General features: G+C 37.0%; 1 protein-coding gene across 1 annotated transcript in view; it reads left to right on the forward strand.

Moving 5' to 3' along the window:
• Positions 1–25,509, forward strand: part of usp43 (ubiquitin specific peptidase 43) — a 123,829-nt gene that overhangs the window by 60,614 nt on the left and 37,706 nt on the right. The window contains exons 7-11 of the mRNA XM_011473836.3: positions 4,426–4,594; positions 7,078–7,189; positions 14,378–14,481; positions 21,213–21,290; positions 21,454–21,583. Of these exons, the coding sequence (XP_011472138.1) occupies positions 4,426–4,594; positions 7,078–7,189; positions 14,378–14,481; positions 21,213–21,290; positions 21,454–21,583 (593 nt within the window). The remainder of the gene's footprint in view (positions 1–4,425; positions 4,595–7,077; positions 7,190–14,377; positions 14,482–21,212; positions 21,291–21,453; positions 21,584–25,509) is intronic.

Raw genomic sequence — 25,509 nt, forward strand, 5'->3', positions numbered from 1 at the left:
AACCCGTGGTGTCCCTTTCAGGGTCACGGAACCTAACCCAGCCACTCGCCAGTCTAATGTAGGGCCACAATCACGTACACACTCGCATTCACACCTCTGGACAGATTTAGAGTAACCAATTAACCTATGAAGCATGTTTTTGGATGGTGGGAGGAAGCCGGAGAAAACCCACGCATGCACGGGGAGAACATCCAAACTCAGAAACACAGAAAGGTCCCCTGTTGGTGTTCTGTTTCAGGTCCCCCAACGAGGACCTGAACCATTTTAACTGGAATTAAACAATGTAAAGAGTCTCTGGTAGAGGAAAAGCAAGATACTAAACAGAAAGAAACTAAAGAAACTAAGAATGCTGATGAAAGACGGGGATGTATTTGTTAGAACAAGTGCAGTCTTCTGTTGGACAAATCTGTGTTCAATTAATTTCATAATTCACGTCATAACTAATCAGAAGGATGCGTCTTTTTTTCCCCTCTTATTACTGCTTTTCTCTATTATTTCAGCTGTCTTCCCTTCACTTTTAATTACACTGAATTAAGGGGGATTGTTAAAATTGTTGCATCACAATGGTTTTGTGAAACGACCAAGAAATCATCAACTTATCGCAAATTCCATCTGTTTTTGCCGGCACTCTTCTACTGTTGTTTCCGGGGACTTATCTCACACCTCGCTGTGATAATTATGTGTTAAAATTAGAGCGCCCTGCTCCTTCCCTTTGCTTACCCCCTCCCAGCTCTGTATTCTATTCTATTTTACACTTCCCTCTGACAGTGATTCTCATCTGTCCGTCTCTGGAATTGGGAGGAAGTGGTGTGAGATTGAGCGTCTGGCAGGAGGTTTTTCCCAGCACTCCCGGGGGACCGAGGGGGCTGGAATGACTGTGCTTGTCATGCACGAAGCATCACTTTCAGAATTAGCCGTTTAAATACACTATGTGTTAGGAAAGTGGGGACTGACTGCATAAACAGCCCCCCCTATGGACACTTCCCCGTTTCACAGAGCAGTGAGCAGATTTTCTTTTCTCCAATAAAGTGGAGTCTCGCTAACAGGGGCATTTGTAATAAGTATGCCTTTGAGATGTGAGTTTTATTGGAATGAATGTTTGGCAGCAGCTCTTGTTCGGGACTTGAAGAGGTAAAAGCGTTCCCATGTTCCCTGCTGGCTCTAGATTTTTAGATTAACATTAAACAGAGACTTTATTGGTTTACAGTTTATATTTTAAATCTGCAATTATTTAAACGGAGCGGTCAGAGGGTGAAAATTAAAATAGCAAAAATGATCAAAGTGCCAAAGATTTTCTACTAATCACTTTTGGAGTTTGCATTTGCTGGATTCCTTCCTCATGTATTACTTATGTGTTTGCATATTTGCAAAAAATTAAAAGAGAATTTTAGTTAACAGGCTGGTTTTTCCGACAAACTCCAAGGATTTTTGTTGGTTGTGTGGCTGTACCTTAAGTCGTCCCTCACATCAAAAGAAGAAATAAAAGCAACACACTCACTTTCATTTTGCTTTTGCCGCAGGCAGTTGTGCACGCACAGGCTTCAGTTTGGCTTAATCAAGTTTGTTTTTCCTCCTGTTGCAGTGCATTTCTTCCTGTAAGTGTGAAGTGCACTGGAGTATGAGCCAAAAGATCAAGACTGACTCTCGAAAAGCGAAAATTTGGATCCAAAACGAATCACAAAAAAAAATAATAAATAAAAATACAGCCTTACATGATGAATCTTCTCAAAAATTTTCTCAATCAGATTTATTTAGAAACCAAAGCAAAAAGGAAAACTTATAGGAAAACGTATAGGAAAACATCCTAACTCAACATTTGTTTGTGAAGTATTGATTTGCGAAGGGGGGTCTAAGGGCAGGGATGCCAGTATAGCTTAGTCAGTTTGTTAGTATTTTTCTATTGAACTCTTTGTATTCGTGATCCTTTTGATTTCATGTTTTACTTCGAAGCCCATCGAGACGACTGTTGTTGTGATTTTGGGCTATACAAATAAAATTGAATTGAATTGAATTGAATTGATTTTGTGATCCATAACTCAAAACATAAAAAATGTTTTCCCCGAAAATCTTTGGATTAAAAAAATTGAGAATAAATACATGAACAAGTAAATAAATGGGCACAAGGCAGTTGGAGGGGATTCACAAGAAATAAATGAAAATGAAACCATGTACATGCAATATAGAACATAAAAGGAAAAACACAATAAAATATTACAAACATGACACTACTTATATGAAACATTGAGCTTATAGAATATGTTTGGGATTTCTTTGTCTGAAAGAAAACCATTTTGTTCTGTGTTTTGTACAGAAGATGTCTTTTAACTTGAAAAGAACAAGTTAATTTGTCCATGGAATAAATTTCCTCCACTACTCACATCGTGACTTGTGTTTGTCTTTTCACAAGCTGCAATATTTCCAAAAGATCCCTGTGTTTCTGTCCAGCTATGTCTCCAAGTAACATTCCCAACAGAATAAAAAATGGTGCGATTTTAGGAAAATTATAACCCATAATGGATTCAATAGTTGTCATAACATTGTCCTGAAATAATGAGTGATCGGTACCTGCGTGCCCACAATGCCTCCAGCAGAATTACATTTCTCCAGCAGTTTATTTACAGTCCGTGGTTTTGTAAGGAGTATCAAGCTAATTTTTTATCCAGAATAAATCTGATGCCTCCTAGTTTTTACTTTTTGAAATGTTTAATCTAGAGCAGTGTTTTTACAACCGGTGTGCCGCGGGACACTAGTGCGCCGTTAGAGATGGTCAGGTGTGCCGTGGGAAGTTGCCCTCATTAACTGATCCTAAAACATTTTGCATCTCCAGGATATCAGCTCTTTGTTCATCCAAACAGGCCCCGATAAAGCACAGAGTAGTTAGGAACATGAAAGATCATAAAAGATGTTTATTTGATTCTATTAAAGACACTTGGATAAAAATGACGGTACCGGGATTTAGCTACAGCTAAAGCTGTTTTCGGACAAGACCCGCCTCTTTAACTGTCTCCGCCAATCATTGTTGGTGGCTTAATCACGTGTTATCAGTTTGACCAATCAGAAGTGGTTATAGTCTTCACCTCCTTGTTCCGATTTAGCTCATAAAGTCTCTCAGTTCCAACAAAGATAGATAGATAGATAGATAGATAGATAGATAGATAGATAGATAGATAGATAGATAGATAGATGACTTTATTAATCCCACAATGGGGAAATTTCATTTATCTGTGGCAGCAACTATACCAGCTAAAAAATACCAGCTAAAGCTCATCTTTAGCGGTGTAGCTTTCCACAGAATCCACAGAATGAGTCTTACTTGTTAAATGTCTTGAAACCACAAAGAACACACATCGGTTTTTAAATCTTCTATCTTAACTTTTATTACATCTTTTAGAAAAAAAACAGCTGCAACTTCCAGCTTTTTCTGCCACAATTATCACAAAATGCATGTGAGATTGCAGAGGGGCTGTAGATCGATACAGACTACGAGTTTCTCCTTTTTTTCTTGGATGCTGGTGTGCCGCGGGATTTTTGTCAAGGTTGAAGTGTGCCGTGGCTCAAAAAAGGTTGAAAAACTCTGATCTAGAGGAAGTCCTGGCAGATCGGTGTGATGAAATTCTCCATAAAACCACCTCTTAAAGGTGTCTGACTCTGTTTGCCAGAGGACACTGCTGGACTGCTCTTAGCTCTACCAAAGGAGGTAATCTTCTTGGTCCAGTTCCGCTGCAGTTTACTGTGATGCTACAATTTCTCTTCTCCAGAAAGCGTCTGTTCTAATTTCTGAAGAAATCTTGCTTGCAGCACTTTGTCTGGGTCTTAATCCTCTGAACACTTGCGTCAGAGCTTTACATCTTTTCGCGCTCGCTGTCCTCCTTGTGTTTGTGTAAGCCGAGGATTAGTGCTGATTCATTCCATGTTAATGATCAAACAAGTGGCGGCTAATTAAATCCTCTGATAAAGTTCACATTTCCACAGAGTGCCCCCTCCAGCTGCTGCTGCTGCTGCTGCTGCAAGTGTTGTGCATAAATCTGCACATGCAACAAGTGTTGCTCTTTCTGCAGGTTTTATTTTGACCTGTGATTGAAAAGAAAAGATGTAGAAATGTCACGTTAGGGGGGGGGGGAGCGTTTGCATCACAGATTCTTGTTTTGTATCACAAAGCTCTTATATGAGCTCAGTCCATTTGAGTAGAGCCTCCCAGCTCTCTGCAAAAGGCTTCATTAATGGTCTTTATTAGTCTTTGGTGGACATCAAAAGACAGCAGTTTTTTTCAGTTGATAATGATTTTACTGTATTTTTTATTCCTACTGTCTTAACAAACCTGCGCCAGAGAGCTGTAGGTTAAAAGAGCACTTCAAGCATCATGTGAATGATTGTTATTTTTTTTTAACTACCCATCTCTCTCTATCCTCCTCCTGTTCTCCTCAGTGTATCATCACAGCCTCCCCTCCTCTCCTCACTCCTCCACGACTGGGGCTGCAGGTCAGAAGTTACCTCAGTCTGGACGCCTCTCCTCGGAGTACCTGAACCACAGCAGCTCCTCCAAGGTCATCCTGCTCATGTGCAACACAGTAGGGTCTGGCCAGCACGCTGCCAGGTGAGCTGCTCACCCTCACATGCACTGGCAAAAAATGTCCTTCTCAATACAAGTAAAAAAAATGAGGTTTACACATTGTCATAAATGTAAAAAATCTAACACTTGGACTAGTAGAATTTCTCTTGGCAAGATATCTTAAAATATTTTGAATGTCTTCCTTTTGAAGACAAGAATGTTATCTTGAAATTAGCAATACTCATATTTAGACTTTTTCTCTTGTAATTGAAAATATTATGTGTTAAAATAGGCATGTATTGGTAAAAAAAAAGTGTTGTCTCTTTAAAGTGTGGATAACATACATATAAATACTTTTTTCTATAAAATATCCAATTTAAAGCACTACACCATGAACCTTAATCATCCTAAAATAAGATTACACATTTAAAAATCAAATTTTCCTTAAGATTATATGTAAATTATGACTCAATTACAACTTTCCAGGTTTTCTAAATCAAGACCTTTTACTGTTCACAAATAAAACTGAAGATCAAATGACTAAACAAGATATTCAAGGTTTATTGTCCTAAAACAAGTTGTTATATCTCGCTGAAAGGTTACTAAATAGGTAGTTTTCTCTTATATCAAGATATTCAAACTTGAAACTAGACAAAAATAGTGAGATTTTGTGTTTTTGCAGTGCATTGAGTTGACTTTTGCAGCATTTAGGATTGGCATATGACAAAAAAAAATCAACAGATAAAGTTGGCTCGCATTTGCCACATTTTATTGCATTTTTGCAAGACAGAAAAGCATCATAGATGTGTCAATTTTTTTAGTTTTTTGCATAACGGAGCACCAGCAAAATAGTAATGAAAATCTTAAATAGCAACACATCTAAACACAGTTCTACTCTCACACACATGTAGCGTCAATAGTCCCACTCTTTGTTAAGTCGAGGTCAGGAAGTGTCCGTGAGGGTTACTGGTTAACTTTTGGCCGTCAGTGGACTCTCTGTGCACTCAGAGGCATTCCCATCACATTCCTTCATTTCATTTCTAACCCTCTCTGCATGGATCGATGATTTCTTCTGTCTGAGAGGAAGACAGATTTCTAAAGTGTCATGATTGAAGTCCTCTCGTCTGTTGTTTGTAACATGGATATCTCTCATGCCTGCACACGTCCACGTGTGGACGCTGGCTGAGCGTGAACAGATTGCTGATGTTGGGAAATGTCAAGATCTGACATTTGAAGCCTCATCTGCTCACAAACTCTTTAAGACTCATTTTTCCTTACACATGCTGCTTATTTTTCCAGAAAACTTTTGTAAAACTTTTTTTTTTATTGAGAAGTTCCCATAATGGTGACTACAACAGAGCTTAAAAAGGTCAAAACTGTGGGTCAAGTAACGTCACAGTTTGTGTGATAGATCTAGACCTGTGGTATGTTATGTTTTGTTTGTAGCAGCTTATGTTCATATGCTCTGTTCTACTGCATCAACTATGTAGAACATCTGCCCTGTAGAAGCTCCTCCACAACAGTGCACAGCAGCAGTTGTCCTTTATCGATAAACTGTTTGCATCTATCATTTAAAAAGTTTCAGATGTTTGAGTTGATTTCCCAGAATGCTTAAAACCAGTAGACCACTGACTTTAGTATTATACTCCGATCAATAAACAATGCTAAAAAAAAGAAGATTGATTTCAAAGACAAAACACGTGTACCTTTTTCTATCAAGTCATTGTCATTGTCACGTTCAAGAAACCAGTTTGAGATGATTCCATTTTTTTGACATGGCGCGTTATCCTCCTGGGAGTAGCCATCAGAAAATGGTTCAAGGTGGTCGTAAAGGGATGGACATGGCGAGCAATTATTCTCAGGTAGGCTGGGGTGTTGTAACCATGCTTAATTAGCCCAGTTTAGCTTAGTCCGTTTAGTTTAGTTTAGAAATTAACTATTGTATTTTATAACAGATTTTAGTTTTTTTCCAATTAGTGAAGCCCGTTGAGACAACTGTGTTGTAATATCGGGCTATTTTCTCTTTTTCGGACCATTCTCTTTAAACCCTAGAGATGGTTGTGGGTTAAAATCCCAGTAGATCATCAGTTTCTGATATAGTCAGACCAGCCCGTCTGGCACCAACAACTATGCTATATTCAAAGTCACTTCAATCACCTTTCTTCCCTGTTCTAATGCTCGGTTTGGACGGCAGCAGATCGTCTTGACCATGTCTACATGCTATGCTGCCATGTGCTTGGCTGATTAGAAATGTGTGTTAACAAGCAGTTGGACAGGTGTGCCTAATAAAGTGGCCGGGTGTGTGTGTGTGTACTAGTGCAAATATGTCTATTGTCTATTTATATTTATGAGCAATAATGTCAAAGGTGGTAAACTTATTACTTCAAATCTCGTAAATTTACGACTTTATCCTTGTAAAAAATCCTGTTTTTTTATTTTTTTTATTTTTGCCATGGCCCTAATTCTCCATCATAAGTGCCATAAAATAATTGGCAAAGAAAAACATTAAATGTTTTGCTCTCCTTCAGATTTGGACCTCCATTTCTCATGGTTGAAGACAGGACCGTGTCCTGGGATCAGCTGACGCAGAGCATCCTTAGCAATCTGTACTACCTGATGGCCAACGCATCTCAGTCTCAGGTGATGTTTCTCACTCCACTCGCTGTGTTCTGGGTCTTCAGGCCTTTAGATCAGAGGCTCTCATCCTTTGTGAACTTTGACATTTCACTGTTGAAAATTAAAATATCAGCACCAATGAGAGGCTGACCTTGAGGAAGTTCTTTTTCAGTTTTATTTACCTGTTTTTTCCTATCATCTGATATTTTCCTAGTATTTGATACTTATTTCTTTAATAGTTAACCAACATTTAGTGCTCTAAAATGAGGTAGAATCTGATATAGGAGACTTTTGACCTGTGGGTCAAGAAATGAACATCAGTACGAGTTTTAGAGCACAAATGTCTGTGATTTTAAATATAGAAAGCTGCTTTTATCTTAAAATGTATTATTCCTTTGTGTCCTGATGGTTAAATTACAGAAAGGCACTAAACACTGCAAGTATGTCTGTTTGCCACATTTTTACATGCTTAACCACCTGAAAAATACAGGAAGAAACTACTTTAAATATTAAAGCAAAAGAAAAATCAATTTCGTATGTATAAATTTTAAAACGGTAGCTACATTTCAAACACTGTGTACACAGAGCCTCCTGAGATCCAAATATGTTTGCTTGACGATCATCCAGTGTTGTGCTTTAAAATTCCTCCTCCGTCTTCATTTCCTAGGTTGCACAGAAGGTTTTAACTGCTGACGAGCTCCACTTTTTGTTACCCAAAATAAATTCATGTGATCCTCCCGTGTAAATTTTGATCACTTCCTTTTAAACATGCATCTGCGTACAAGCATCTGGCTCTCGCTCTCAGAGTGTCAGGAACCGTCGAGAAGTTGCTGGGACCAATGAAATGGTGATGGTCAGTGTTGGATGTGCGCTCATCCTGCAGCCTTCTCTGGAGGGTGGAAGATGGGAAGAAAGAGCAGCTCTGACCCGTGACTATTGTCACATCAGTTCAGTAATTATTACCTCTGAGCTAGCTGTGGCCTCTTTTGACCTCATCGCCTCCTCTTTCATGAATAAAATAGTCATTAGAAACACCCTAATTACGCCCATGATTGATTATTGATTGATAATTCCAATGTGTTAAGTGAAAAGGATGGCTTATATTGTAGGGCTCCTTTGTTGCGGGTTGTTTTTGATGCAAAACAAAGGAAAATCTGGTAGATAAGATTTAGTTCCTTCCTTTGTTTGTTTACTTTTTCATGTTTCACAGCCGATTAATGTTTTATTTAACATAAGTTTCAGGTCTTTTGACCACTGTCAATTGGAAATACTGTGCTCAAATTTTTCATTTGGGTTTCAGATGATCAGTTCACATTGTTTTGGCGCCACCCAGTGGCAGTTTAAGCATATTGCAACCTAAATTTTCTTTTTTTTTAAAAGACTTAAAACTGAGTTCAAATTTACTGAAACACATAAAAGTGTTCATAGAAGTGCTGATCAGTTCTAGTTCTAACTCATGTGTCTGGAGCTTCTCTGTCCATTCTCTCTAATAAATCAAAAAGATTAAACAATACTTTAGCTGTGATCACACATTAAAAAATGCTTATTATCCCACAATGTTTCAAAAACTTTGTTTTAAAAGATATGACTATTTCAAAATGAAGAAAATTCATTATTTAGTTGTGATTTTTTACTTCTTTCACATTTTTTTTCTTCAGATGTATTTTATTAAAGGCTAAATGCATCTGAGTATTCTTTGGGATTTGTACATTTTTTCTTAATTTCACAAAATTCTAAATTTTCTTTGTGTTTTTTCTTCCTTGTTTGTCTTTAATTTAATTGTTTCACACAAACAAATAGAAAGTCATTTGGGCTCAGGGCCAGTAAATGCCCATTTTGGATTTTATTTTAGCCATTAAATAGATTCAACTTAGCATTAAAATCCAAAAGAATAAAACAGCAAATGTTTTTTTTTTCCTTTTAAATGTAGATTAATATAAATACATAGAAAAAAAAAAGAAAAGAAACCCCATTTTTTATAAAGAGAAAAGCCAATAGAAATGCTTTGCTGAAGGAGCCTCACTTGATTTGAATGCATTTGTTTCTGTTACAAATGTTTGGGTTGAAGTTTGTGTGAATGTTGCAGTCATATGAGTGAGATGCATACTTGCAGTGACTCTCTCTGTGCGCTGGGTGGTGCAGGCTCTGCTGTTTGGTAAGGACGCTCAGAAGCAGAAGTGTTTGGGACCTGCAGGCGAAAGCTGCTGTTTTTCACCCATGTAAATGCTCCTGGCTTTGTATGTTGAGGATTTAACTTCTGCACTACCGTTGGAAAACATTTTAATCGTTTTCAGATAGAAAAATGTGATATTTTTAAAGATGACTGATTAGTAAAGTAATAAATTGATCAAGAAAATGGATTTTCTTCTCACCATGAGTTTGAGGGGACCTCAGTTTCCCCCCCTGTGGCTTTGTTATAATATTGTTTGCTACTATAAGTGTGCTACACTGCAGGACTGTGCTGGACTGCATTCACCGTTTTTATACAATTCCTAAAATGTCTCTTGGTTTCGAAGAAAGTGCTTAAAACATAAAATGTAAACAAAATATTACATAAATTCATTTCCGCAGGAAGAAATATCAATTAAATTGCCTTTTTTCTAAATATTTGTTTTAGTTGACTTCATTAAAAGACAAAAAAGATATATATCAAAAGTAGACAGTAAACATTAAAAACCAGTAAATAACTAAAACAATTAGAATTTCCTGAATTACATCTGTTAGAAAATAATTAGGATGAAAATACATTTTCTTCAAATCTGTAAAAAGAGCGAAATTTAAACTTTAAAAGTGTTTCTATTAAATTAACCTCAAAGTGTGTTATAACAGAATTATACCTGTGAAAAAGTGCTTGAATTGAACTTTGAAAGTGCTTGAAACTAACCTTAAAAGTCCCTAAAGTATAATTAGAAAATACTTAAAGACTCACTTTGACAAAAATTGTGTTTTTGGTGTTTTGAACATGTTTTTTGTAGCATTTTTCTCACAATGGGGTGCAGATATTATGTAATTTAAACTCAAAATGTGTATTTCTGAGTATGTCTTCATCCAAATTGTTGTTAGTCAGGAGCAGAAGAAAAATGCTGTTGGAACAAAAAGTCTTATTTGTGACGGGGGGAAAAAAAGATGGCACAAAGATGTCCACCAGCTCACTGCTCCACTCTACTCGGCAACGGGGAGCGGAAGAGGGGGCGGGGTCTTCAAATTAAAACTGCTTGAATCAAACCTTTAAAAAGTCATTGAATTAGTCCTTCAAAGTGTGATTAAAATCTGCAAGTGCATGAATTAAACCTGTAAAAAGGGCGAGACCTTACTTAACAGTACAACATGATGAGAATAAGAGATTATTCAATATTCATTTAGTTTATGATTCCTGCCCCCTTTTACATTTAAGTTGCTGAAATACATCTTTGTTTTTCATAAACCCATTTTTAAAAATTAAATCTTGCTTTTCAAATTGTAATAAACCATTAGGCAGCTTTTAGTAAAGCTCTTTTTTTCTGCATGTTTCTCAAGCTTTGGGAGAATTTTAAATTGTCTTGAAAAACACATCCTGTTGCACATCCTCTGCTTATCTTTATGTGAATAATTTTCCTCTTTTTTTATGTCTCTATGTGGAAAAACTTGAAGCTTTACTTCCTAATGCTTTAAATCAGTGTTTTTTTATTTTATTATAGAAAAACTTCTCTTCGTCAGTCAATCAACTCCTGATTTTCTATTATTTCAGTGTCTTGCCATCAGGGTCCTGAAAGGACAGCCCTTTCATATCTGCATGAGATGACAGTAGTAGTGTTTATGCAAAGCACAGCTGTAAATAAAGGAGCGGTGATGAAAGAAGTTCTCAGCACTCCTGTGTTTATCACATAAATAATGCCTAACAAAATACATCACAATAAAAAGACATTTAGTCTTTCATAACCTTGGTCCTGTTTATGTTGGACCGCAGCCCCCTCACACCGGCACATTAGCAACCTGCACTCTTTATCCCATGATCATCACTCACCTCCTGTTGTCTTTGCTCCTCACCTTTTCTAATCCAGATCTAAAAGCACTTTCTCTGCTTCAGGGAGGAGGAGGTGTGGCTGATACGCATTTGTCACTTAAATAATTCAACAATAAAACTATATTATTTTATCTGCAATCATTAAACGAGGCATTCCTGGTGGTCGATAGCAGGAAGAGCAGGGGGCAGAAGATGGACTTGAGATGCTGTAAAACATGGTTTTTAAAAGCTATTTTACCAAATGGGAAAATATAGTTTTGACTAGATCTGTTGCTTCTGAAGTTTAGACAGCTTTAGGGTTTTCTCTACATCTACCTGTTCTTAGAGATGCTCCAGCGTTGTCAATGAAAAATTCATTATGTTTTGTTTGTGTTTTTTTTAAGGCTGGAAAAAAACCCATTTAGGTTAGATCTCTTTCACTCCATAGACCATATTCACACTCTTTTGTTGGAGAGAAACTCGCTGATTTAGTCAATTTCTGTCACTGTACCTAAAACTGTTCCGGTCATGGTGACTGAATTTCTTTTTGAAACACCTGCTCTCTTTGTTCTTCTTTTGTCTGCATTTTATTTAAAAAATTAGGTTCTTTTCATAGGATTTTCTTTAGAAGAACATTCCTGTGAGTTCTGACTTAATGAAACCACTTCAAAGCTACAGAATGAATTTTAAAATAAAATAAAATAAAATAAAAAAGACTGCCACTTCACATCTATTCAAATAAAACCCTTGTTATGGCTTTGCTGCCAGCTCCTAATACAAGCAGTTGATGCCTCAATCCTAGTGGATAAAAGCAAAACTGATGCTCACTCTCCAGAAATCAAGGTTAAAGGAAGGTGCAATGAGAGGCTGTCGCTGTATTTCTGCTATTTTGGGAGATGGTCTGAGATTAGACCCCTTTATCACAAAGTCGTTTTCTATTTTCAGAGTTGCCATGAAGGGGAGTTTAAAAATCATTAATAAAACCATCATTTCTGGCATAAAAAAACCCACCTTCTATAGTGGAACTACCCAAAAAAATGCATTTTTATCACAACTATAACATGTCAGTATTATGCTTGACATGTCACTTCCTAAAAATAAATTTTCTAAGATTTGTTTTAACGAAAAGTGAATTAAACTGGACGATATCGCTTCAGTTTTATTCTCCTTATATTCTGCAATTAAAAACATCTACAGGGAATAAAAAATTTTTATTAGTTCAATTTAGATCAGAGACAAATAGAATATTAAAATTGCAATGCTAATTTCCTTTTACTGTCATTGCATCACAACAAAATAATGAGGCTTCTCAAGTGTTTATGTAAGGTTTAATGGCCTTCGAAGTACCGAATGCATTATCACTTTGTTTTCAAAACCCTCTAGTAAAATCCACAAACCATGTTTACATTCATGTTTCTAGAAGTAGATTACATTATGATATTTTGGGTGATTTCGCCTCAGCATTGTTTAAGATACAAAAAAACAACTTTGTGGATAATTTCTGGCAGATTTTCTCTTTGATATTTTTTGTTTGTTTTGTTTTTTTAACATTTTTTACTGCCCGTTATTTTTTCACCCAGTGCTAGACATAAAATAATTGAGTTTTCCTTGATGATAAGATGCACTTTCCACTTCTTCTCACAGTAAACATGAGAAGAGCGAATGAGAGCGCAGTCCTTCCATCTTTGTTGGGGTTTCCATCCTGGAAAAATGATCAGTGCCGTCCCTTCTCACACCCTGCAGCCTGGCCTTTCACGCAGTGACACGAGGGTTTGTCACTGCCTCTGGTGGAATGAGAATCCGCTAGAGGGAAGAAAACGTATACCGAGTTTTGAGGAAAATTTTGATCATGCTGATGAGATAAAGGGTCTAAGAAATGTATGTTTCAAATATAATGTGAATGGTTAAATAGAGTCAAATATGTAATATAAAAAAATAAAAAATAAAAGTCTAAAATATGTACATCCATTGTTGCTGACGGATAATAATAATAGACTATGCTGGTGACCATAGAGTGATTGCAAGTTTGAATAATAAATAACCAATAATTACACTTAAACAGTGGATTGCTGAACTTCCTGAACATACTATTGCACATTGGTAATGGCACACAGTGGTTTCAGAGTGTTCTTATATTTTGTTTAGTAGGAACATATTAAAGAAATGATCACTTTATCTGTTCAAGGACATGATGAGGCTTTGATATTTTGCAGCTTAAGAAAAACTTTTTACAGATTTTTATAGTTTTTTTATACAGATTTGGTGTTTATTTTTTTTCAAGCTGAAGTACCTCAAACAATGAGCCTCCTGCTTTAAATTTGAATGTAATTAACATTTTTTCTGAGCATTAAAATGCAAACCTAATTAATCCCTATTGAAACTCGAGCTTAAGTGATTCTGATTTCCATGACAAATTAAATAAGAAACAGGAAACAGTCAATTACTCAAATTGGAATCAGAGATTTCAGTTTCCTCACATGGCGTAAGGTGAACTGTTCTTTAAATGAAGACTAAATAAGATATCAAACTTTCATCAAACAAACATAATCAAGTATTTTTTTTTTGTGGATACACACCTCTACTTTCCAATCTGCCATCTTAAATTCTATCTACTCCTGCTCACCTGTTTTTATTTGCGTTCAGCTTTTCCTGAATAAAACGAGCTCGCACAATGAATAATTAAAGCTACACTTAATCATAAATATGCATTTTCTTCTCCAGAACTGGTAATCAAGAGGGAAGGATGTTGATAATGGATGTTGATGAGATGTTGCTCTGATGGAAGGCGCACCTTATTTTATTGCAGCTGCAAAAAGATCTAGCAGAGAGAGCCTCGGACCTTGAAAACCACAGCGCTGGTTTAGAAACTGAGTGTTGCTGGATTTGTTCCCTCATGCTATCAGGGGGCCTAGAATCAACAGAAAATAGTGTCTTTTTAGCACATTCTCCTAAAGAATTGGGTATTTGGAATAAGTTCTGATCTCCTGCTTTCACTAAAGTCTTTTTCTTTTTCTGTCACCACATTAGCAAAAAGAAAAAAGGGATTTTTTTTTAAATTCTCTGTTAAAAGATTCGTCTACCAGTAACAAATCTCTCTCAGTTCAGGTCTGATCTTTTGGCTTTGTGATTTCAAACTCTCTGCTTTCTATTGCAGAAAAGCCTCCATGACTGTTTTCTGTTGTTTTGACAGAAGATTCTAAAAATGTTCCTTTGTGACCCTCTCTCTGCAGACGGCTGGTGTGCTGTTCAAGATCAGGGTCGTGGGGTCCTCTGCAGCCTACAGCTACCTGTCCCCACAGGACAGCAGGCCGTTGTGTCACCCTGCAGTGGACAGGTAGGTCCCACCCTCAGGTTTCAAGACTGGGAAACGTATTAGAAAAAAAAACTCATTCTGCCTTGTTTGCTGTGAATGTGGTTTTTGTTTTTGCAAGAAACGGCCGTGTATCCCCAACATCCAATCTAAAATACTATTAAAATACATCCATGACTTGTCTTTATCTAATTGTAACAAGATAGTATATATTTTTGCAAACTGAACAGCTCATGACAAGGACATTTTATCAGTCAACAGTTGAAGTTGTCCAAGAAAAAGTTTTTTTTTTCTATTTAAAAAGAACTGTTTCTGAAAGAAATGAATCTATGTACAAATCTCTGATAAATCTAAATGCTGAAGTTTCTGCAGAGAAAGAATGCTTCAAGGATGGTGAGCTATTTCCTCAAGTGCATTCCTGAGAACTTTGACTTACACTTTGTTTATCAATGATTAATTGCCCTTAATACAGCAACCTCGAAGAAAACGCTCAGCAAATAGGATTTAAAAGCAGCCAAGGTCACGATACCCTTCTATCATTTTAACTTTAGTTTAAACAAAGTTTCAACTTCAATGTTTTTTTGAAAGACCCACTCCAATGAAAATAGTGTTTTTGGTGTTTTTACCATGTTATTTCTGCTTTTTCTGATGACGGAGGACATATATTAACAAAATTAAGCTTAAATTGCATTGAGTTTTTTGTTATTGAAATTGTTGCGAAATCAGGAGGAGAAAATGCCATTTAAGAAAGGAGCGTATTTGTGATGTAGGAAATACACCGGGCAGGCCACAAGCTCCTTGCTCCGCTCCATTATGATGCATCCGCTTGTAGATGACTAGATTCGAGATTTGTTTACTGTCATTTTACACTTAGTATTTGCTGAGAAATACACAGGTGAGACGAGACGTTGTTCCTCACTAGTATGACAGTGCAAAGAAAGAAAGCAATAAAATAGAATAAAAGCAGAATAAAATAGCAGTCAACTAGAATAAAATTTCAATGAAATAGGGACAAGCATTTCAGTAATAAATTAACAGTCTTCAGTCATTGAAGTGACTGTGCATTTAGCTGCAGTCTTTTGTGAGGGTGTTGGTTGTGAGAGTCTGTATGCATATATTGGTTCTTATTGTGAGCATGTAAGAATGAGGACGTCAGTCCATTTAGCAGTCTTACACCTTGTGGAAAGAAGCTTTTTATCATCTTGCTCGATCTGCAGCTGATTACCTGAACCTCTTCCCAGATGGCATGAGAGAGAACAGTTCATGGGAGGGGTGCTGGGGGTCCCTAATGATGGAGGTTGCTCTGTGTAGGCAGCGCTGCTCATATAACTCCCCCAGGAATGGGAGAGGTGCACCCACCATCCTGCTTGGAGACTTAACAATCTTGCTGAGCCGTTGTTTGTCCTGAACCTTACAGCTGCCAAACCTGGATTTAAAGCTCAATGGTGCCCTAGTAGAAGGTGATGAGGGGAAGTGTTGGAATTCCTGCTTTCCTGAATCTCCGGAGGGGATGGAGGCGCTTTTGTGCTTTCCTGATGACCATTGTGGAGTTGGTGGAGAAGGATATGTCATTAGTGAGATGCACCCCCAGGAACTTCTCCACAGCAGCAGCATTTATGGTCAGATGTGTGTTGTGGTGATTGCCAGATGCCCTGAAGTCCATCGCCATTTAGATCCATGTACGTCTTTGTTTTCCTCGTCTGAGCTGGAATCTGGCACAAAACTGTACGGCTGGATACCTCTGATGTTGCTCGCCATTTTAGTTCCACTGCTAATGTTAGGTTGGGGATATGAGGGGCTGTAAGCTAACAGGTGAGAGTGTAAACAGAGAGCTTTCAGCAATGTGGAAGGAAGGAGGGGGGGGGTTGCTCTGCGCTAATGGTTCCACCCATGATTCAGAGGCAAATTTCTAATGAACTCCTGCTGCTCTGTAGAAACTGTCCAAAACGACACAGATTTTTGTATTTTGGCTAAAAAAACAGCATCATTTTAATTTAAAAACCTCTGGGAACGCTTTTGCATTAGATCAAAAGATGATTAGAGGGTCTTTAAGTATTTGTTTAATTTTTTATAGTACTTGAATTTGTAATAGTTGTGCAGAAAAGGTTCCTAAACAGCGGCATACCCATGTTGGCAGTGATAAAAAGCCATATTGCCTCGGGGCTCCAACAGTCTTAGAAACCCAGAGTGAGCCGTCTGTGTTTCTGCTCAGCTGTGATGGCGTGCTGAGCCACTCGATGCACAGGAGAGGCTCGCATCTGCAGCTCTTTGGGTCTTTTTAAAAGCTTGTAGGAGTCGCTAAGCTTCTTCTTGCAACACAATCTTATTAACTAGGTTTTTGTTTTGGTTTTTTTTTTTATGTCACAGCAACAGATGCAGAACACTTTTTAGTTCAATAGTTGAGTAGAAATGTGAGTACATTGTGTCTAACAAACACTACAAAATAATTTCAAATATAATCTTTCATTTATTAAACCTATTTTTTAAGTGCCATTTGTTTGATTTGGAAACACATTAAATTAGTCATCTGCAGTCCTACTCGACATGTTGTATAACTGTCACTTGAGTGAATAATGCGGTGCTCTATGTTCACATGGGGCTAGTGATGCTCCACTTATATTCATTACACAATTGAGCAGATTTTCAACAGCCTCCGTTTGGTCAATTCAGCTGCTTTGGGACTTGCGTTTATTACTGATTGGAACAGAGCTGCTGATGCAGAGATCTGCCTCTAATTAAAGCGAGAAGGCATCTGATTATTGAACTAATATGATCCAACAGGCTTTATTTAATTTTAAGTCTCCCTTTTTTCTTTGGTTGGCCAGATTTCTTCTGTCACTCTGTGGCACACAGAGGCTGCAGAGGCCTGGCATCTAGTGGAGATGCTCCCTACTGTCTCTTGCATTCAACGTGTTGATGGTGATCAATAACAGGAGGCCGTGGGTTCAGCTTTGGAAATGTTTTCTGTGAAGTGGACTGTGGAAGAACGCTTTGGTAAATCAGCCTCAAGTGTGAGGAAAACAGAAACTCTCATCTCAAACACTGCAGACAAAACCTGAAACCACTCGTTTTTCACTCCAAATCCCAGTCACAGCATTTCAGTGCAGTGTCAGAGCTGAGAAAAGGCTAAGGCTTTCAAAAGAAAAAGAAAAAAAAAAGCTTAATTGGGTTGCATAACTCAGTTTGTCATTACTGTTGTGGCAAAATCTTCACTTGACTGCCAAATCATCCTCGAGGTTAGCTTGGATTCTGAGTGATGCGCAGTAAACGGCTTTTATGCATCTTTATTTTTCTGCATTGGCTAAAATGAATAGCTAAGATGCATTTAGGAAGATTTTTCTTCTAATTTAAGAGAACAGGTTGCAGGTTGTGTGTGCTAATGTCTCAGTGGTACTAATAGCATTTGAAAAAAACAAACCTTTTTGCAAACGAGAACGTCTCTCTGAAGACGCCTCATGCTTATCGAGTTGCAGCTGCTTAGCGATCAATACATCTAAGTGAGTCGGTAAATTGGAAACTATACCCACAGTGAGGGACATTTTGGGCCCGTTTCCATACGTGAGTCACAGACAGGAGTGGATTATAGTTGTCAATAGAACCTGTGGACGCTTTGACGTTTGTGTGTGCAGCTTCCTTTGCTTTGTTTAAAGGCCAAGCTATTCTGACACCATGTGTCTCATCCCTTTTGTTTTTGGGGGGGGATATTTTAAATGGCACAGGTATATTTAATAATCCTGTACATTAATAATACCTCTCAAAAGAATTCCATGTTGAGAAAATGTCTTTAGCGCATGCACAAACTCTCAGTTGGAAGCTCTGTGGAAGAAGATGAAACAATAGAAGCAGAATCCAAATAATGAAAGGATGCTACTTCTCTGTGATTGTACAACAGTTTGATATCTGAGGCACAGTCGGTTGTTTAGAACCATTATAACACAAATGTAAAGTTTAGCTTTCCTAAAGAAAGATTGGTGCAGTGGCTTCAATTGGTCTAGATTTCAATTGTATCACTGAGGTACATCTTTTTTGGTTATTTTCTGTCAATAAATTCTGCTATACTACTGTTTCCTCATCCTCTAAATTATCACAGGTTTCTCATCTCCAGGGAAACTGGACTTTAAAGTCAACTTAGAGGATGTTTCTCTGTTTCTACAAGTAACTTTTCGATCAGGGGTGAAAAACACCTGGCCTTGAAGACCCAGTCTAATGAAAATTAGGTTTTTAACATGTTATTGTGGCATTTTATTTTCATAATGGAGGACATATATTAAGCTTATAATTCATTTTTTGTGTTTCTTTATTCAAAACCTTGTGATAGCAAGCTGTGCATTAGCAACAGATAAAAAAAGGCTGTTTGAAAAAGCTTGTAGTTGTAACATAAAATCTACAATCAGCCCAACTGCTCCATTCTGATGCATTCACCTGCAGACAAATAGATTCCTCGTCTACGCTGGCATCTGGTTTCAAACTGTATGACTGCATAGCTCCGATATTGTTTGGTTGGGGCTGTAAGCTAGCAGGAAAGCATGCCAATGGAAAGATTTTGGGAAGCAGGGGCAGGCTTACTATATGCCAACAGCCCCACCTACAACTAAGAGGGGCGATTTTCCAATGAAATTTTGCCCCCTGCAGAAACTATGTCCCAGAAAATGACAGTTTTTTTTCTTTTGCCTAAAAACGGCATAACCATAATTAAAAAAAACACTGGGAACATTTTTAAAATAGATTAAAAGATGATTGGAGTGGGACTTTTTAAATAGTTTTTGAAATGTTGCTGTTCCCTGTCTGTCACCTCAAATCCTAAAATAAAATAAAAAAAATGACTACATATCCACAGGAGGGCGAGTCATCTCCCAGCGATCAGCAAAAATTTTTATTTAAGGTGTTCTAGTTTAGCTCTGTGGGGAGTGAATTTACTTCAGATGTTAATAACTTCAAAAATCAAGCTGTGCGTTAGCAAGTTATTAAGCAAGGTAAGACAAGCTAATGCTTCTTTGTATAGAATGAGTTTCAACTCGCTACCCACTAAGCTAACCTGGAAAAAAAACAGGAGTTGCAGCTCCTTAATCAGCTCCTTCCTGAAGCATCAGTACATGACTAGCATGTCTGATTTCCTCTCCAAATAGGGGCTTGATTTCTCTTGAAGACTGATCCGCTGGACCAGTTTTAATCTTTTTTTTTCAGTGTATTATGGTCTATTAGGAAGCAAATAATCATTGAAGGGGTTTTTTCTGCTTCCCCCACCTCACTTTAAAAATGGAAAACAACTTTGTTAGCTCTTGTTACCATCTTGTGTGATGGGAACTGCATCAATGACAGCCTTGTTTGGAACCTACAAACCATTCAATCATGTTTGATGAATAAAACCTGTCTTCTTTGTCTGTCCTCATTAAAAAAAAAAAAAGCCCATCTCTGCTCTTATCTCGCTTATGAATCCATCGACAGATCTGATGATTAAGTTTTTGAATTTTAATTACTTTACTCTGAGTTAAACAGTTTCCTTGGCTACAGTTAATTAGCATAAGCACCCTAATCATGTAAGTTTCTGCTCTGAATTAAGATATATCTTATCAATTTTGTTTATGAGGATTTTAGACTTTTGAAATAAGATTTAAAGAAAAAACACTCTTGAGATATTTAACTATTGTTTTTAGTACTTCCTCTGTGTTTGTTTTGTTCTTTGTTGCCATAAATGCAACATTGTGCTGCGTGTCAATCATCCAACCAATTAATTGGGCGACCTTTACCCCCCGCGCTTTCGAGTAAGGTCTAAAGGGAAGGCGGCAGTCACTGAAAAATCTGTTTTTTCAAGCATGGAGCTGTCAGCGGGAAAACCTAATGACAGATTTGTCTCACTTCTCAATTACAGTCCTTGCCTTCTGAACACTGAGATTAAAGCGCTTTAAGTCCTGCAGCCCAGAAATAACCACATCTCTCCAGTCACTTGGATGCTGATTTCTAAAGTAAAACCAGGGCTAGCTTTGGTTTAAAATCCCACTCCGATCATCTTTTGATCCTATGTAAAAGCATTCCCAGTGGTCTTTTAACTATAATTATACTGTTTTAGCCTAAATTAAAAAAAAAAAACTGTCGTTTTCTAGGACAAAGTTTCTGCAGTGCACCAAGAGTTTTATAGAAATTCCCCTCTGGGTTGTGGGCGGTGTTTGCGTGGGGTAAGCCTGCCCCCTTCCCATCATCCATCCATTTATGGGCTCTCCCGCTAGCTTGAAACGACAATGCTCAAATGACAATGGCGAGCAAAATTGGAGCTACCCAGCCGTACTGCTTAGAGCCAGATGCCAGAAAACAAAGATGTACATGGATCTGGCCGTCTAAAAGCAGATGCATCAGATTTGAGCGTAGTAGGGAGCTTGTGGCTTGCCGTATTAACATGTTACACAGACCTACATGCTTTTAAAACAGCATTTTTTTTCCGTCTGCTCCTGATTCACAATGATTTTAATAAGGACATACTCAGAAAAGCTATTTTAATCTTAATTTTCTTTATATATGTCCTCTATCATTAGAAAAACGCTACAAGAACATGTTAAAAAAATCAAAGACATCATTTTCAACAGAGTGGCTCTCTGAGTTGGAATTAAAATAAAATCTGAAAACAATTAACCTTGTTTAAAAGGCAGTTTTTGTTTTTTTGTTGATGCTTAACTGCAAAAAAAGAAGCTTTTCTGTATTTTTTTTTAGGGGGATAAGTAAAGCGAACTAATGCTACTAAATAGGATTATGTTTTTTTGTAGAGCTTTGAAGTTGTGTGGCCCCGGAGGACCTCTCCACGTGAAGCTTGTGATCGAGTGGGAGCGCAGCACTAAAGAACAGTAAGCATTGTGCATACCTCCATAGAAGCTGCTATGAAAACAGACAGTCTTGGATCACCAGCTGCAGCTCAGCAAGGTGTCCATCAAAATGAGGGTACACATTGATCTGTGACAGATGGCTGTAAACACTGAGTAAGAACAGGACATATTGTGTTTTGTTCAGCCTTTTTGGCAGCATCCAGGAGGAGGTGGTGCAGGACGCCGAGAGTGTGAGGAACCAGCAGCAGCAACACCTTCAGCAGCATAGCTGCACTTTAGACGAATGCTTCCAGCTCTACACCAAAGAGGAACAGGTGAGACCGACTACACAGCTGTCAAGTAAACAGTAAAAGCCATTACTCTCTTGTCTGACGCTCCCAGCCATCTGTATTTGTCAAAGGCTTGTGGAAAAAATAAATGTGAATGCTAAGTGACAGATTTACTAAACTGTCTTTTAATATTTAATTATCTTCTATTGAACAGTTTGTGTTGGTTTGTGGTTTACAAACACAAATTATACAAAAAGGTACAAAAGAAACTTCTGTTTAAAAAAAAAACTATTTGAAGAAGTTTTTTTCTTTGTTTTTCATAATGAAGAGAAAGAAAGCCATTTTCATTTCTAACATTTTACATTTCAAGCACTAAAGTGGGGGGGTGCTGAGGTCATGAGCAAAAATTAACTGGCAAATCAAGAAGTCAGTGGGCACCAGCAGCTTGTGCTAAAGGAAATCGCACAAAAATCAGCATCTACAGCAGAAAAATGAGAACGCTGCAGTTTAATGAAAACCTGCGACTCTCAGGGAGTTTTATTAGATGTGAGGGACATAAACTCATTCAAAACATTCTTTAACTGACTATTTCAATTCATATAGTCCCTCGTGGACATTGTGAAGGCAAAAACAAAAATTTACCTGTGTATTTAAGTATATATTCAGATTTGTCTTCTTTTAATCTTGATTTTTTTTTCCAACTAATGTAAATCTATGTATAGATATAGTATACATATTTTGTATCTTATGTAGTTTTTGTTAAATTAATTCCAACAAAACATGGCAACAAAAAAAGAATGAATAAATCAAGAATAAATTAATATCAACTCCAGTGTTGATTGGTGTGTGTGTCTGTATGATTGTGTGGCCCTGTTGCAGGCTGGCCACCTGTCTAGGGTGTACACTTCCTTTGCCCAACAGTAACCAGGACAGTCTCAGGCAACCCCATGACCCTGGAAGGGATACAGCAGGTTAAGAAAACGGATGGATGGAATTCAGGAATTGATTACTAAGTAGGGCTGCAACGGATCACTAGTCACTTCGGCACAAACCGTGGATTCAAAAATACGTTTTGAATCTTTTCAAAAAATAAATTGTAGGCTTTTATCTTTTTTTCCTTTTTACCAATCCAAAAACGGATCCGAACTGTGGCTCTAAAACTGTGACACCATCTGAACCATTCGTTTTGTGATCTGTTGCAGCTCTATAAGAAAGTAAAGAAAATCAAGGACATTGTGTTCTCTTTTTGACATAATAATTGCTCTTTATGAAAAAATAGTCTATTATGTCTATTATGTCTATTTAATAGACATAATTGCACTTATACACAACAAGGAATCCAGTAAATGTTTCTTACCAGAATTTAATCAGCTTTTCACATTTAAGAGTGATGTAGGGAGTAAAACGTCTGACCATAAAGGAAAAGGACAACTGTGATGTTCAATAGAAATGTGTCAAGCCAGTGTTTTAGCTCCAGAGGGGGCTCAAAGTGGAACTGGAAGCCTTTAGAATTAGAGTGAATAAAAAGAAATTAACTTTCAGAAGTAATTTATATATTTTAGCCTTGCTGTCTGCTAGACCCATAGATATTTTTTGTAATGTTAAAAAATGACATCGTTTCTAGTGCAGACATGCTCCAAATGTCTTTGTTATCATATTTGGCTCTTATTATTTTCCAGTGTGAAGATCAAAACAATTCAGCCAGATTTTGTGGATCTTAGAGACTGATATCCATAAAATGTCCTCAACTAATATCTTTTTCATATCCCGAGAATCAAAAGGATTAAAAATCTTTATGCAGGCTCCTTCTTGTCTTAGCATCCCGACAAACTCATGAAATGTGGTTGAAAGGTAGACGCATCGAGCTGCTGAAATGAGTCATAGAAACGCTGCTGTTCACCTCAGAGAACATGGATCAAGGAGCTGCTTCTCAGATGCATGTGTCAGTTTCAAACGTAGCACCCCCCCCCCACCCCCATTCTGGACGGCTCTTAAGCAAAATCAGAGTCAGAGTTCCTCCCTGAATGTAGTGGCTGAGAGTGCTTTGACTGCTCTAATACTGGGGTGGGGGCCACGACAAGAGCTACAAGTCCTACACAATCTCAATGGGAAACATGGTCAAGCACCTTATGAAGTCAAACAACTGTGCCAAAGAGGTTTATGCTTATTAAAATAAACATTTCGAGAAAAAAAAACATTTTCAAATAGCCCATTTTATTAAATATCAATAATTCAACAGAAAATTAGATTCTATCAGTTTTGTTTTATTATTTATAGGGACGTAGATTTAGTTTGACGCTTTTATAAATCAATTCTTTTCTACAGTTTTAAACAAACAAAATTACAATATTTATTTCCAAAGTTTACCAAAGAGGGCCTAACAAAGTGTGAAACAATTTCTGATGTTGGTGAGTAAAAGATGTTTCAACATATAAATATTAATGAAGCGTTTTACATTTATTTAGTTTCTCAAAACTATGTGTTTTATTTGAACTTTGTCTTTTCGTGCACAATAATTTCTGTGTTTAAAAGAGCTGTCAGTCATAATTTTCAGTTGGTTCCTACTATTTATCTTCAGAAATTCAAATAATACTTAGGAAGCTGTGACTAAATGACCCCTTTCTTATCTAGCCAGGCTCTTTGCATGATGTGTTATTTCAAAGTAGTGTGGGATGTGATTATGCAAATTACCAGAACACATGGAAGCATTGTGTCTGTCTTACAGCTGGTGAATTTTCTTAATTTAAAAAAATTAAAATGTGGATTTCTTTTTTTGTTTTTTGTTTTGGACCAGTATTCCTGTAGTTGTCAGTGCTTTGATTTATGTTATTAATAAATCTGGAGCCTTTTTACTGAACTCGTGCATCAGCACACTGAAGTAGGATAAGATGGGTTTCATTCCAGCTCCCATACTTGAATTTTCCTAAAATTCATGAAAATATAAACCATTTTATTTTTCTTTCCGGAGTTTCGATTTTATTTTTTAATTTTTATTTTTTTTGTGCCACCAAAACACATTATTCTTCCAGAATTCAGCCAGACTTCACCTTTTTGCTTTTTGTACCTCAAATAAGGGTTTGAAATATTGAATTCATTTTCTTTTTATTAACTCTCCAGGCAAGCTAACTTGACATTTTACAACTTCTTGTGTTTACACAAGACTGTATGAATTCTGAACTGTTCCTCTATTCCTGATTTATCTTTTTTCTATGTGCGACTTCAAGGCACCGCAGTGTTCAAGCTGCTCCTGTCATTAATCTACTCAGTTTGAAGCTTTTGGAAATATAAGGTTTATTGATTCTCATCAATCCGATACCTTTTGATAGAAGTTTCCTCCACTGTGGTTTCAGCCATTACTTTTGTTTGCTTCTAGATATTGCTGTGCTGACCTTAAACATTGCTTGTTGTAATGTATTAATTAATTCCATGATGCACACTGGAGGGGGGTGACACTAGATGAATAAACCTTTAGATTTTCGCTTTCTTTTTAATTACTTATCCAGTTTCCCTGACGACCATAGCATAAAAGACATTTTAGATACGATTTGACGAATTTTTACGTTTGTTTTATACTTCTTTGGACTTCCTTTGAAGTCAAAATTAAAGGTCTTTAAGGTTATGCTTGATGAAGGGAAAAAATTAAAAAAAAAAATTTTACTAATTAATTAATGTTCTTTAGCAGTTAGTTTATAAATTCAAGTATTAAGAACATTTGCACTGACAGCAATGCTTGTATTATTTTGAATTTTAATAATAGATCATCATTTGCTGATTAAAATGTGTATTGTAAAAAGCGGAATTTGTTGTTAAAATGGATCACCTTTTTTGAGTTTTATATTTTATAATTTATCATGTAGGATTTTGTAAAGTAGGATGTCAATGCTTGGTTAATAATTAAACTACTTAAAACCAGGCACAGTTATAACCACTGAGGGAATGGGACACTATCAAGTTATGGCTAACTCATTTCT

Source organism: Oryzias latipes, chromosome 1 (genome assembly GCF_002234675.1).
Source record: "Oryzias latipes chromosome 1, ASM223467v1".
In the NCBI taxonomy this organism is placed as follows: domain Eukaryota; kingdom Metazoa; phylum Chordata; class Actinopteri; order Beloniformes; family Adrianichthyidae; genus Oryzias; species Oryzias latipes.